The sequence below is a fragment of the Micrasema longulum genome, unplaced genomic scaffold, assembly GCF_059751315.1.
Source record: "Micrasema longulum isolate JH-2025_06_02 unplaced genomic scaffold, ASM5975131v1 h1tg000830l, whole genome shotgun sequence".
Classification (NCBI taxonomy): domain Eukaryota; kingdom Metazoa; phylum Arthropoda; class Insecta; order Trichoptera; family Brachycentridae; genus Micrasema; species Micrasema longulum.
The window spans coordinates 65,473-81,233 of record NW_028278022.1 but is presented as its reverse complement, the minus strand read 5'-3'; the positions used below and the strand labels follow the sequence as shown (position 1 = coordinate 81,233).

Sequence of the window (15,761 nt, the reverse complement as noted above, 5' to 3'; positions counted from 1 at the left end):
GATTTCCATATTCCCTTCTCAAAAATGTTTTCCCTCTCTGTTGCATCTCCCTAAAGAGGAAATCCAGCCAGTCTGCAAACATTTGGACGAACTCAAAACATTGTTAATATGTAGATATAAGGTATTGTATCCACTCATCATCATCATACTTTTATCGCACTAAATAGTGCATAAGACACTTCATTGGTACACCAAATTACTGTGCATCTTGATCAATGTGTTACATGACGGTAAGATGATCAGTCTTATGCTTCAGGTACCAGTCCAGGAACTATAAAATGTTTTATTTTTAAAACACCTTTTTAAATAAATATTTCATTTCAACCATGTCAGGAATCGAACCCGAAACCTCTTGAATTGTTTGCAAAGTTGGAATTAAAATGAAAGAATTGAAATTAAACATGGCACAAATATTACGAATCACACAAATTTGACGAAATTTACGAAAAAATGATTCAGGTCTTGATTAAAATTTTAAGTTTTACTATTTAGGTTTATGTGCTTGAAAACTGTAGTTTGTTCTGTCATTACTAAGGTTCAGTGTTTTATTATTTTTGAACCTTAAACAGATAATATAGAGACAAATTTGTAGAAAAATTCCAGTAGCATAAATGAAAAATCTGTAACTTAAAGCTGAAATGCTGGACGTCACATTTATAAATTTGCTCAGGAGATCAATTTGAAGTTGTAAAGCTGCTTTAAATGTATCTCTCGAAGTAAAAACAAAATTTATTGTGTTTTTTTGGATTTATGGGCTTTTGATGAGACGAAAACATTGAACTATCAAATAACCATGGAACTTCAATGTTTTTTGTTCTAACCGCCCGGCCCGCGCTCTAATTCCTCATCGGACTTTAGTATAAAAATCAATGTAGAATATTGAATGAAAAACAATGTAATAAAATAATTAAAACAACTTTGTTTTTGACCACTATTTTTTTACTTTTATTTTTTTTCCACCGACCGGTTTCAAAGCAAACAAGCTTCTTCGTCAAGGTTTACGTAACTAATGAATTGATTCCTATTTTATTTTTATCATGTTCACTAAATACTACACGTGGACTCAATAAATCAAGTCATTTTTTCCTTACACGGGTGGTAATTTGATATCAGTATCATTGATCATAGTCAAGAGAGGACTAAAAAAAATATTGTTTTTTTGGTTATAAATTAAAAACTAAAAGAAACTTTAATACTAGAGTAAAAGAACACGTAAGATGCTTAAATAATAATAATTTTTATGAATGATCTGATAGAAAATAATCATAACTTCAATAAAGACACTGGATTCAAAGTACTTCTCGTTGAACATGAAATATTAAGATTAGACAACTCAGAAGTCTTAGAAATTAAAAAAGCAATTAATAATAATAAACAATAATTAAAAACCAAATAAACAATATTTGAAATATGATAATATTGATTTCAAATTACCATCCGAGTAAGGAAAAAACGACTTGATTTTACGTGAGTCCACGTGTAGTATTTAGTGAACATGATAAGAATAAAAAAGGAATCGATTCATTAGTTACGTAAACCTGGACAAAGAAGCTTGTGTGCTTTGAAACCGGTCGGTGGATAAAAAATAATAGTAAAAAAAATGTGGTTAAAATAAGGTTGCTTTATTTATTTTATTATAATGAATAACTACAAAGTTATTGCTTCAAATATAAACCTTATATTAGATAAAAAACAATGTATTTATAAAACTTTCTTTAAGATAAAAAATCAAATTACTTGCCCTTTATTATTTATGAAAATAACAGGTGAATATAAATTTGATGACATGACATTAATAGCAATAAAACATTTATTGAAAGTAAACAGTATGTGAAACAAAGTAAAATAATACAATGAAATTAACGGAAAAAGAAATGATATAATAGTTAATTTTAGTTGATAATGACAATAAAACTTAATCTTGTGCAAAATCCCTGCCTATTTCAGAGGTACTTTGTTTTAAAAATTGTGGAATTTATTTGGTATCTAGTACTTTAATATCAGCAAACCGTTGAATTTTGTTGAAAGCATGAATATTATTACTGCACTACTGGTGGTTTAGAACAAGCTATTTTAATTGTGGTATACCGGAGAACTCCAATGTTTTTAGCATCAATAGAATCTATGAACAAAATGACATTGATAACTCAATTTTGCAAAAAAACGTGACTTCCAGCCTTTCAGCTTTAAGGTACAGATATATGTTTAACTTTTTGTAGAATTTTAACTATACCGCGTCCCCAGTTTGTCGGCAGAATGAGGTGTCCTGAATGAGAATATCCAATCAAAGGGCAGGCTTCGAATCTCTCTGTGTTTACAGCTCTCAGTACCACAAAGGAACTATTAATCAATATCTAATTGATATGCTATGTATAAAATGCTCTGCGGGAAGCATACTATGTGATGGGTTACCAGGAAAGCCAAAACTACTTACAACAATGTCACTAATTAAAAACCTTTTGAAACCAACCCTTACATGACCGTAACATTTGGTGTTACGTCAAAAGCAGAAAAAATTCAAAGCAATGGTAACAAGAATGTAAAAACGGGATGTTGTAATTAAAAATTCTAATACTTGTTATGGTTTCTGACTGAAATATCATCTGATTTTGTTATTTGTTACCAAAACAATTTAATGTCATATTTTTGTGATATAAACTCTAGTCTACTAAGTTTTTAATCACAGAATCATTCGAAGTATTTATTTAATCGTTCTTTGAATTAGATTACCGATTACTTTCTATCTTTGTTTCCAGACTTATTAAATACAGTTCTGGAAGTAAAATAAAACCAGAATCCTAAACGAGTTCTTTTGACTCCATGACTACTCTCAGGTAAAAATCCCGGATAAGGAAATCGAGTAGAGATAAGTATTTGTGTTGCAGTGGTTAGCGCGTTCACTTACCATGCTTGAGGTCCCGGTTTTGATTCCCGGAAAAGTCGAATAAAAAAAAAACAATGATTAAAAATGTAGTTCTACTTAGCAATATTTCATGTGCCTGGACCGGTGTTGGGCTGATCACCTTACCTTCATGTAACAGATGAACAATATATTTTTCATTTAGTGTAACAATGCAGTGCCATATGAACAGTTGTATCAGTTTTTTCCAGAGCCATTAACTGTATTTAGAGCTTTTGTATATTATTGGTTTTCAGTAAAAATTATATATTTATTTTTAATATTTTAGATGAAAATATTTTCAAGTAAACTTATTTTTATTTATTTTATTGAAACGTAAAAAATGCGATCAAATCAAGTTAACACAAAAACCGAAATTTGAGTGGGTTTCGTAATTTTGTCCAAATAATATTTTTAAATACATTACAACAGAGATGAAGAATATTTTGAAGAAGGGAATATAAAAGTCTCGGCATTTACAATGCTTATGTCATTGTCTGGCGGCTTAAGTGGCCACTTTACACATTCTGTGACATTCACCATTCTACCTATGTTTGCGCATAACTTCATAAATATCAACGGATGGAAGAATTGTAGAAATACAAATGTTTAAACACAGTCATAATGGTGAATGTTACCCGGCGTTTTGCGTTAAGTGCAGATTTATTTTACTGTATACAAGCATAATCCCGTATTTTCTCTCTGAATTATGACACAAGAACAATATTTTTTACATACAAAAGATGTTTACCATTAGCGTGTCTCTATTGTTTTGTTTTGTTGATAATTTGTTTTTTATGGAAGCTAGGACCATCCAAAAACACGAAAAAGCGCCTAGTTTATCTGCCATCTCCGGGCAACTATGATAAATAGTTTTGAAAAACAAGAAAGGTACCGACTGACTCGGGAAATTCAATTGCGATACTTTTCTTTAAAAAAAAAACCAATCGGTCCAGTTTTAGGGTGCGGAAAATGGGAAAGCAAAACTTCATTTCTGTCGATTTTAGCTAGACAAAATTAGTCTGCCGTGCAGTTGGCTGTCTTTTTTGCACAGCATCGGGGAGGCATTTGCAAGAGGGTGACAGAAAAACCATATTCAATTACACGTTTATCTAAACTGTCTCACATCGCAAATCTTTTGAACTTGAATAACTAGAGAATTTTTTTTTACATCCATGGACGTAAACGTAAACGACTATCTTAAAACGGAGATAAAGATCAAAAGGGAATCAAGATCAAAAGGGCGTAAATCATGGTGATACAGTATCTTAAAAACTTTTTACATTAGTCTTGGAAGACGTTTTCAAGACGCTTAATTGGAATAATAAATGCATCAAAATAGATGCTAAGTATCTAAATCACCTTCGTTTTGCAGACAATATAGTTATAATAAGTGAAGAGGTCAATGAGCTGGAAATTATTGTAAAATAGTTATACAAAGCCATTAAAAAGATTGGTCTGGAAATGAATTTAGACAAATTATAGACACTTTGACCTTTTTATGTACCTTCACAATTATATCCTAAAACTCCCAAAAATGAACTGTTCAGCAAACTAGTTGTAAATATTTATGTTTTCTGTCTCCTGTTCAAATACTTATTTGATCTTATCTCCAAAATATGTTAAGAATAGTATAAAAGCTGCAAACGTTGTAAACAATTCACCAGTCTTGAAGATGCCTACTACAAGGCGAAAGCACTCGTTAGTCAAAATAATAAAAAGTAAAACTAAACCAAGAAGTTTCGTTGATAAGTTTATTTATATTTTTTTCATAATCATTGGCCATGGAGTTTTATCAAGAAATATCAACAAAAAACATCAATATTACAAATGTAGGGAGTCTCTTTAAGAGACCAAATAATGATGGGATAAGACACCTTACAAAGATGACCGATATAGTTGAAATAGTAGAATAACAAAAATGGCAGTGAGTGAGTCTTGTGGCCAGACCAAAAGCTGATAGGTAGACCCCCAGACTATTAAATTGGAGACTCTACGACAGTAAAAGGAAATTAAGGAGATCACAGAGAAGATGGATTGACGCAACGTCGAACTCGTGAGACATACATGGAAACAGAGTAGAGAAAAAATTGGAAGAGGCCTATATCCAGCATTGGAGAAAAACAGACTGATAAGAGGAAGAAGAAGTGTAAAAATTGTAATTATTTAAGAAATAGAATGTTTGCAATATTTTGTATAAAATTCAGTTACCAAAAACACCACTTGCTTACTTTAGAAGATCGCCGTCTACTTTTGGACATGGGGATGCTTCATGACATACTTAGTGGACGCCTTGATAGTCCGGCTCTTTTGTCGGAGTTATCATCAAATGTCCCCGGCTACCGCACCCGTCACACGTCGAGTTCTCTATTTCATCTGCCAGCAGTTCGTACGAACTATGCCCAGAACTCTCCACTTATACGTTTTTTTAGTGAATATAATTTGAACTTTCCCCTTATTGATCCATTTGATTGTAAAAAAATAACATTTAAAATGCGCGTCTTAAAACATACTTTTTTGTCTTATACTTAGTTTCAATAAGTCTTATTTTATATTATCTTATTTTATTTTATTTTATTTTATTTTATCTCTAATTCTTAATATTTTATATATATTTGTATTTCGACACTTGACACTTGTGCAATATTTACGCACATGTCCACCCTCATTCCAATATAACACCCACCCTCTCACTCACTTACACTCACACAAACAAACTAGTATGTATTTTACGTGTATTTAATGTATTTCTGTGGATATCTGTCATTGGTTTTATTCTCTGTATATTTGATTTGTTGTATTTTTGTTACATGTATTACTGTTGATATCCCCAATAAATAAATAAAAAAAAATTAAAAATCAAATGATCTAAAAAACGACAAAAAAATACAATAAAGGGAACGATATAATCTAAATGTCCATATACAAGACATTTTCTAGACCAAAAAAAAGTAAATTCTCTCCATTTTTTGTGTGGAATTGGGTCACGTTGTACCACGTATAAATCATTTTTCATATTTCGTGGTTGATAAATGGTAGCTAGTCATTTTTTATCGTATAATTTTATCAATTGCTGACAGTTTTGAATATAAGCTAACCAAAGTAACATATTGCTCGTTGTCATTTATACATCTTTGTTTGTGTCTGGGCGCATGACCGTTCTGGTGTGGAATAAAACCAGAATCCAAGACGCGCGACATTTTGACTAGATGGCTACTCTTAAGTGAAAATCGTCTTAAGTAAAGAGTCAATTTGTAGTTGAATAATTTGCGCATACCATGTTTGAGGTTTCGGGTTCAATTCCCGATAGGATCAAGGGAAATGTTTTATTTAAAGGTGGTTGTTCACTGGATATTTTACTGTATCTAGAATAAGGCTGATCACCTGATTTTTATTTAACAGATAATTTAGAAATACTGCATTTCGTGTTCAAATACGGTGCCCATAGCACCACTGGATGTATATTCAGAAATGGTGATATAAATTTTCACATTATTATTAAGATAATAGCTGACCCGACAGACGTTGTCCTGCCCGAACGTTGACTTGCTTGCTATTTATTACCTTGAAAAAATACTTTTCATTGATAAGTAGATACCTCGGTACTTATTTGTAATAAAATTCCAAAACTAAAAATTGTGAATTTTTGAAATATATTAAATTTAAGTAGATACCTAAGTAACATGTTTATGGTTGAATTTCAAAACGAAAAATAAATATTTTTTTAAAGATGGCATTTTTTTTGCAAACGTCAAACTTCGGTCTTCTTACCAACAGAGGGGTGTACTTAAGTACAAATACGGTTTTTTAAATTGTATTGCATTTTAAACTTTTTTATTAGTACCAAAAATCCAGTAAAAATAAATAAATGGGTTGAAATTATAGTTCTTTAAGGAAATAATCTGATTGAGATCCACGAAAAATAGATGCTGTTTGTAAACATTCAAAAACAAAAAAAAATGAACTCAATAAAACAAAATCTTTCCAGTTTTTTTGTAAATGCATTCTCCTCGAATGTAACCCTGGTAGATCGATGAATAAAACATTAATGCTCCTAACTTCCTTTTTACATATTAGATTGAAGATTTTAATTTTTACGAACACGCACAACGCAAAGATCTATATTTTTATGAAAACCCCATGTAAATCGGTTAAGCCGTTTATGAGGAGTTCGGTGACATCACACTTGCAGAGGAATTATATATATAAAGATGATTTAAAAAATAGTGAGTAGGAGATTAGAAGCTTTTATTGGTCTATCAGTTTAGAGCCATATAAACCATTAGGTGCTGGAAAAGAAAGGTGATCTGACTATCTTGCCATCATGTAACAGCACTATTTCGAATAATAAATATATATACTACCGTCATTTCAATTTTGGGGACCATTTTCAACGAGTTGTAAATAACTCACTGCTAGAAAATGTAAATCAAGTTGAGGTAAAGTGGGGTTTGAACTTCGGACCTCTGACCCTAATCCGCAACACTAGACACGGGACCATAATCCAAATAATCGAAAACGCTGCTTTTGGTCTTCCAATTTAGTGCCCCATGCACCATCAGGTACGAAAATCTGATTTTCCACTCCTGCTTTCCTTCACCACTCCTTATCAATTTCCTTCTTTTCCTTCCTACAATCTCCTTTTTTGTTCATATTTTAAAATTTTATTATTTAGTATATTATTTATTTCTGTAGTTTAAATCGTCGTGGCTTTATTGCAATATAATTAAGTGAATACATATAATTAGATGGAAATCCCTACTATGTATCCATTTTCTTATAGTTTTTATTTATACTCTTATATTTTTTTTTATAGTATTCTTTATTTGGATAACCAACAGCTTCATTTATCTTAAATATAAAACAAAACTAATTCAAAAAAAAAAATATTTCATGTTTTCACAAATAGCATTACAGTAAGTTAAAAAAGATTCTCGAACATAAAATGAACTGTAATTTAATATAAATCCAAAAGAAAATAAAAAAAATTACAAATTATTTCGAAAGCAAACGCCGTACGTCATTATCATTACTCGCAAATAAATCTATGTTTAATGATTTAGTTATTAAGTTTAAATTATTGAAAGTTCGCCATAAATATGAATTTTGCTTATAATTAGATGAAACAAGAGGTATATGAAGAAGAAGGTTATTTCTTAAAACTTTGGGAGGAACATTAATAGAAAGCTTGCACAGTAGTTCAGGACAGTTGATTGAACCAGAAGCAATTTTTTGTAGATAAATTATATCCGCTATTTCACGACGTTTTTGAATGAACATATTGTTCGTACCTTAACTCACGTTTCAGCTGGAAACACATGATTTTTTCGAATTTTTTAAAAATATTTTCAATGGGTGATATCTGCACATTGTACATATAACCTGTACATCTGTTTGTATTGAAAAAAATAAAATAAAATAAAATAAATGGAACGATCATCCGATGTTTATCTAATGATCAAAATACGCTGCGGTTGGTGTACTAATGACCCTACAAATTATTAAATGCAGAAAGGGGTTGATTTTGAAAATGATTATTTGATAATTAGAAAACAAAAATGATTAAGATATGCTGCTGTTGTTCTACCAATGCAGTGCTTTATGTACCATTAGGTGCTGAAAGGGAATGATTATTGTGTATTTTTGTACAGAAGTACCGTTTAATATATGTAACACGAATTCAGCACGAAGGCATTTCTTCATCACGTTCCTTTAGGAAAATATATTATAAAGAAACATTTTGCAGTAAGCAAGAATCGCGTGCAAAGCATCAGTCAACATTGTATTTCTCTCCTTTGGGTGGGGCCGTATCTTCCTTCTTTGACAGGAGACATTTCCTATTTATCTGGTATAAGTTTAAATACGAGTGTCACACGCTCACGCATATACTTATTTCAGCAGTATCTTGGATATCAAAGAAAACGCCAGGATATTAACGACGCGAAGCTGAGCTTAATCAAAAATATGAATAAGAAAATTCTCTTATATTTAGTTGTAGGAAAAACGTGATCCAGCTTCATCCGTCAAAAACGAAACATTAAAGAAAAACAGGTATACTTTTTTTTCGCAGAAATTGAAAAAAAAAGCAGTATCACATACTTTGTACATGTTGAGAAAGTATTATTTAATTTAAATCCAAACTAAAGCAACTAACAATATTCTTATTTACAGGGCTTATGACTTGTCAATGACTAGTTAAGGTGGCTTGTAGATGCCCAGACTTCTATATTACCTTCTCTTAAATGTTCTTCATCTCTGTTGTAATATGTTAATATCAACAGCTCCCCAGGAAGTTGAAACCAGTCCTTGTCTACAAACATTTGGACAAACTCAAAATATTGTTGATAAACCCACCTGGTCCATGAAGAAGTATAGAAATTGAAGAAAAAAGATTTTCAGGCGTTGCCTAGCATGTAGGTGAAATAATTTAACTAGACGAATCTCACCCGCATAAATAAAAGTTTCAGCTTTTAAACTTCACAACAATAACAGATGAAATAATTGAAGGAATATAGATGCTCAAATATGGGCAGAATGGTGAATGTTACACAGTGTGTAAATTGGCCACTTAAACCAGCCATTGACAAGTCATAAGCCCTGTAGATGCCTAGACTTCTGTATTACCTTCTTTTAAATGTTTCTCATCTCTGTTTTAATATTTTAACTCTTAAAAGGGGAAAAAATTGGGAATCCATAAAAAGGGGATTAAAGTAAAATTAATTAAAAAAACTGTTATTGAAGGCTAAGTTTAATCGAGAATATATATAGCTGATTTTATGTAACCTTTGTGGTGATATAATATGTCTGTGTTAATGAAGCCTTTAATCCCATGAAATTGGGACTTATGTCTCAAAAAATGTATAATAAGCTGATATATAAAAAAAAAGTTTGAGATACGCAATTTGCCGGTACAAAATTAATTATACTGGCTCAGAGAAATAACTCTTTTGTGGCCCCAAAAGTGTTCAATGTTCTGGATGAACATATTAAGTTCTCCAAAACGAAAGCTATTTTTAATAGAAGTGTACAAGTTTGGATTTTATCTAAGGGAAGAGACCACTATAGGAGACTCCTGCGAGACATTGCGTAGATTTATATATAGTACTAATAAACGTGTTGTCCAGATGTTAATTGAAATATATGTTATAATTTTAATTTGTAGTATTCTATAATAATATGCATGTTTCCTCTTTTAATTTTCTTATATCCCAACTCAATATAAGACTCTTGCTCTCATATAGATAGGGACAGATTTTTTTTTTAAATGTTCTTTTAAATGAATGAATAAAAATAAAAAAAATTAAAAAAATTTAATAACACTTATAAATTAATTGAATTTAAAAGTAACTATAACTGTACCGGGTTGTGGTTCTATGGTTATCGTCACAAACTCACAAATTAGACGTTCAAGGTTCACACCCTGCTCTACAAAAACTAGGTTCCAATTTTCTAATAGTAAGTAATTTACAACTTGTTGGGGATGCCCGCGAAATTGAAATGTTTGGGATAATCTATAGAAGTACTTAACTGTTTACTTAAAAAAAATATATCCGAGTATATGTATGTATATATACATAAGATTTATACAAGAGATTTTTTGGTACATTATTTATCATGAGTATTTTTGAAAGAGATTGTTTATACTATTTATTTTGATTTTGAAAGATCGGCATTGTGAAAGCGCTATTTGATATTTGCGCATTGGCAATTTTTATGTAACAATAATATTTTTTTAAATTTACACAAACTGTAATGATGGGTGTAACTAGGTTTGTAAAAGTAAGCTGAAAAGTATAATGTGATAACAAAAATATCAATTTTAGCGTTCGTTTGTTATTTTAGGCTATTTTTTAAACTGCTGAATTATTCATTTTTTGAAGTAGGTGAAAATTTAGGTTTTAAAAAAAATATTCCGTGTCTTGTAGTGTCTTGTTTCTTATCCAATATTTTAAATATAATTAAATTTAATATAGCTTAACAAACCGTCAAAATTATAAGTCAGGATAAAGAAAAAGTTCTCTTACCTATTTTAGCGTCCGTTAGAGAGAGGGAGATGACTCCGGCGAGAGAGATAATCAGATGAGCTGGCTTCATTGCTAACACTTTTTTGTGAAGTTTTATATTTAATTACTTTTTTAGGTTATACAAAACTTTCCATCCTTATTAGACTTGTTTTTATGTTGCACATAAAACTCAGCTATTTCACTTCATTATGAAATTAACTTATGTATTTTTTACATAATAAAACTTTTTTAGTTTATAATAATGACGATACTACTTCCATTGTATGGAGTTTTCACAGAGGAGTCCATTTGCATTCATCTGAAACAAAAAAAAATATTGAAGTTAGAACACAAATTTTTATAACAAATCAAAATCCTTTAAAATATTTTGGTTGAATTTTTTAAGGGTAAGGAAATTTATGTTTTAAAAAAAAAAAAAAAAATAAATAAGCTAAATATATAAGCATTAAATTTTTTTGTAAAAGGCAGATTTGCCGTTTATGTTAATAAAATAAATAAATTCATGTCTCTATTTTAAAGCTATGGAAGCACATGGGAAAGAAATAAAAAAAATTACCACAACACAAAGACAACTAGAAAAAATCGAACCAGCGACGCCAGCTTCACATTAGGCAGGCTAAACAACTGCGCAACGTCACCTGATAAACATAAAACACAGCAACCTCCGTTGTGTGGCTAAGAATTTTGAATCTTGCATGGGAATTACGAATTCAAACTAAATATTATAAAATATCATGTATGTTTGTCCTTTATAGACTCAATTATAACAAAATGTTATACTCTCTTAAATTAACTAAATTGCAAGAACGAAGAACATTTACCCATCTTACGACCTTATATAAAATAATAAAACCAATGTTTGATACCCCCGATCTACTGAAATTGATTTCATTTTATGTACCACCTAGATTAAGCAGAACATCTACAATATTTTATTGTCGAAATTCTCGAACGGTAGCTCAATATAACTCACCTCTTGTTAGATTACAGAATACCGGGAATGAATATGCATCACATTTTGATATATTTAGTTTATCTCTGCCTAACTTAAAAAATAAAGTGACCGACATATTTTTATCAAAAAGAGCAAATCATCTTTAGAAGATTGGGTTGGAATAGTTATAATTTGATTGATTAATGTATTTTGTTATAGTATAATTTCTTTAAAATATATATGTATTTCAAGTAATGAATAATGTGTACAGTACGAGTAAATTGATATTTCATACTCGATTTTTTTTAAATATTTTTATTTTTAAGCACTCTTTATACCACATATATGTAAATAGCAGAAATGCCGTATATAAATAAATAAATAAAAACTCGACCAATTTATCCAGGAAATGCAGAAGGGCCGCCTTGTAGATACTAAACTTCACTTGGAATGAACCACTAACGTCGTGGTACTTATTGCCTAGAGTATGAAGTGTAGTGATGGCTTCATTTTTACCATATGAAGTCGAAGTATTGTTGCTTATCAACTTACTATCATGTAACACTTATCAGCTTATGGTTTATCTCTTTGTTTAAGTTCTCAAAGCACCCTCTTAGTAGCCTTTCACAAATCCTCTTTCTTCTCTAACTCATATGGTTTACCTCTTTGTTCTAATTCTCAAGGCACTCTCTTAAAGCCCATCCACAATTCCTCTTTCTTCTCTAACTCATATAGTGTCCATGTGGCTCGACTGTGGAATCATCTTCCATCCATCGTCAAAGACGTTACTACATTATCTCTGCTTAAATTACGTCTGAAAAACCATCTCCTTTCTCTTCCTTAATCTCTCATCCTTTCCTTTTTCCTCTTTCCTCTTTTTTTTATTTTTCCCATTGAGTAATATTTTTGATTTAAGGTTATATATCATGATATTAAATAGGTTTTTTGAATTCGTTTATACCTATTTTAATATATCCTTGGCTTTTAAATCTTTTTTTTCTATTGAATATGTTCTGTAACTTGAATTATAAAACTTAAAACTTTAATTTTATTGGTTGGTTGGAAGAAATTGCCATTTGACAATAAGCCCGCCAATGTACAAATAACATTATGTACAAAATGTTAAATAAATAAAATAAATAAAAATAAAGTGTCTATGTGGCTAGATTGTGGAATCATCTTCCATCCACTATCAAAGATATTTCTAGAGTATTGTCTGTTTCAATAACTTTTAAAGAAAAACATCCTTTCTCTTCCTTAATATATCCTCTTTTAATTTTTATGTAAATACAGTGATTTCTATTTTTGTATAGATTTTACTTTTTATTCTACTCTCTATTGAATTTGTTTTGTAACTCAAATTACATGAATAAAACATTGATTTTATTAGATGGTTGAAAGAAATAGCCATTTAGCAATGCGCCCGCCAATGTTTACTTTACATAATGTACAAAAATTTAAATAAATTAAAAAATTACAGATAATCAAACTAAGCTGCGTTTGGTTACTAATGTAGTGCCCTATGCACCACTTAGTGCGTAAATAGGGATGATGGTGATATTTTATTATTTTGATGTTTTTATTTTGTTTGGCTCAAAAGTAATTATATCGAAAGTTGTTCGCTTTTGGAGATACTTTAAAATTATTGAGCAAAGCCTTAATAAGGTCAAACATCTGTCACAAACACAAACTTTGAAGATTGAAAACAAACAACGCTATGAAACCAGAAGTTTCAAAACACATTTTGGAAACCAGTGAAACTGATCCCGATTCTCGAAGGGATGTTTTATAATCATTTTTCAAATATCAGTTATTGATTTTTCTTAAAAACGTAATCCAGTTTTTTTAAGTAAATATATTTTTCTCCCTAATTTGCTGTTGTTATTCATTATATAATTAAATGAAAAATAAAAACAATTTTTTTGAAACCAATTATTTCGGTTAATTTTATTTAATTTCAGATCTATTACGTGCTTCTTTTTCACGATATAATTTTAAAATAAACATAAACTTAATCTATAATTTTAGCGGTGTTAATTATTTTAATATATATGCCCGTAATATCAAGCTTTTTAAAAATTAAAAATAAATATTTTATTAATAACAAATAAAAATACAATATTACAACTACATACAATTTTACATTTATCAAATACATATATTTACATTAACGTTTCCCATTACGTAAAAGAAATAAATTATTCTTGTGTACATAATGGGGAGTGACGTCTTACAATAGATTATTTTATTTCAAACAATAATGTTTTTAGAACAACATAAATAAATTACCAAAAAAATACAAGCGATGTTTTCAATCAGTGTAACATAAAGAAGAAGGTGTAAGGTTTTAATCAATATTCAAATAAACAATATGTCCTTTAGTCCACTCCTGTCTAATCTGATGAAATTCAGTATTTGTCAACAAATATTTGAACCAATTCAAATATTGTTGATTTTTTTATTGTTATTTTTTTTAAATTATTAAGTACCTTTTCAAAAAAATACACATGAACTACAATATTAATACATCACAAAAAATATAAAATATTTAAACATACTCGCATTTAAACTTTTAAATAGCGGTTTGTCTTCGAATCCATAGATAAACATTTTGATTATGAAAACAAAAAGAGTACAGACATTTTGTAATTATTTAACACTTTATATACAAATACAATTTAAATACATATAAAGGCGGGCATATTGCCTTAAGGCTTTTTATTCCTACCTACCTAAACCGTTCAGTTTGAGAAAATTCCAAGTACATGGACAAATTGAACCTAACGATTTTATACGAAATTTAAAATAAAAGAAAAAAAAGATTAACAAAAAAAAAAAACATTAACACTATACTATGAAGAGATGAAAAGGGATGGGAAGTAAAGAAGAAGGATAAAGGAACAACTTAAATATTTAGATAGTGACATTTCAATCTTGAATTTAATGTAAATAAAGGAAGAGCGTCTCTACCATTTGTAGATAGATACTTCCACAATCGAGCAGCTACTACCGCGAAAGAGGAGGCTAGAAAATAGAGTGATGAAAGGGTATTTAAAGGGTTCTCTCGTTACAACGAAGAGATAGTCCGTGTTGTGATAGAGGTTGGAAGTGCTCTCTCAGATAAACAAACGAAGTGGGATTATTTAAAAAAGTGTGAAGAACGGATAGAATGTGAATGTTTCTTCTATGCCTGATACTGAGCCAGTGTAGTTGCGTGCGATATTCCGTTATGCGGTCGAATTTGCGAAGATCAAAGATATAACGTATACAAACATTCTGAGATCGTTTCAACTTATCAAGTAATTTAGAGTTAGCATCTGGATAACATACATCCGCATAGTCAAGGAGTGGAAGAAGTAAGCTCGGGACTAATGTTTGTTTAACATTATTTGGCAATAAATTCTGTAATCTTTTAAGTGAGTGCAAACTGCTATAAAATTTACGGCTAACTTCGTCAACCTGATCGTGCCACCCTTAATTCTTATGAATGATTATACCTAAGTTTTTGACTGAAGTCGTGAATGAAATTTTTGAACCATATAGGCATACATAGACATACACATACACACACACCCTCACACACCCTCATATGAAATAAACAACATAAATTTATTTGGTTTCTGATGCTTTAAAAAAATGATTGGAGAAGAAAAAAAACTTAGAAAAACCAGATAAAATGCTTTAAAATATTTTTCATAAAATATAAAAGGAGAGAAAAATACAATAAAAGTAAAGAATAAACATTTTAATTACAATTTTAAAACTTAAGGAAAAAAATAGTGGATGCTCATAAATAGAGTAAAAAAGTAAAAGAAAAAATGATTAACGAATTTAAATTTACATCTCCAAAAAAAAAAACTACATATTAACAAACGATCTAAAATATTAAAATTAAATAAAAAAG

The 15,761-nt window shown here is 29.9% G+C and overlaps 1 protein-coding gene across 1 annotated transcript in view; it reads right to left on the bottom strand.

Moving 5' to 3' along the window:
- The window catches only part of LOC148278760 (cyclic GMP-AMP phosphodiesterase SMPDL3A), a 374,579-nt gene that overhangs the window by 309,996 nt on the left and 48,822 nt on the right, over positions 1-15,761 (bottom strand). Inside the window, exon 2 of the mRNA XM_088230910.1 lies at positions 10,924-11,221. Within this exon, the coding sequence (XP_088087036.1) occupies positions 10,924-10,993 (70 nt within the window). The 5' untranslated portion in view covers positions 10,994-11,221. The remainder of the gene's footprint in view (positions 1-10,923; positions 11,222-15,761) is intronic.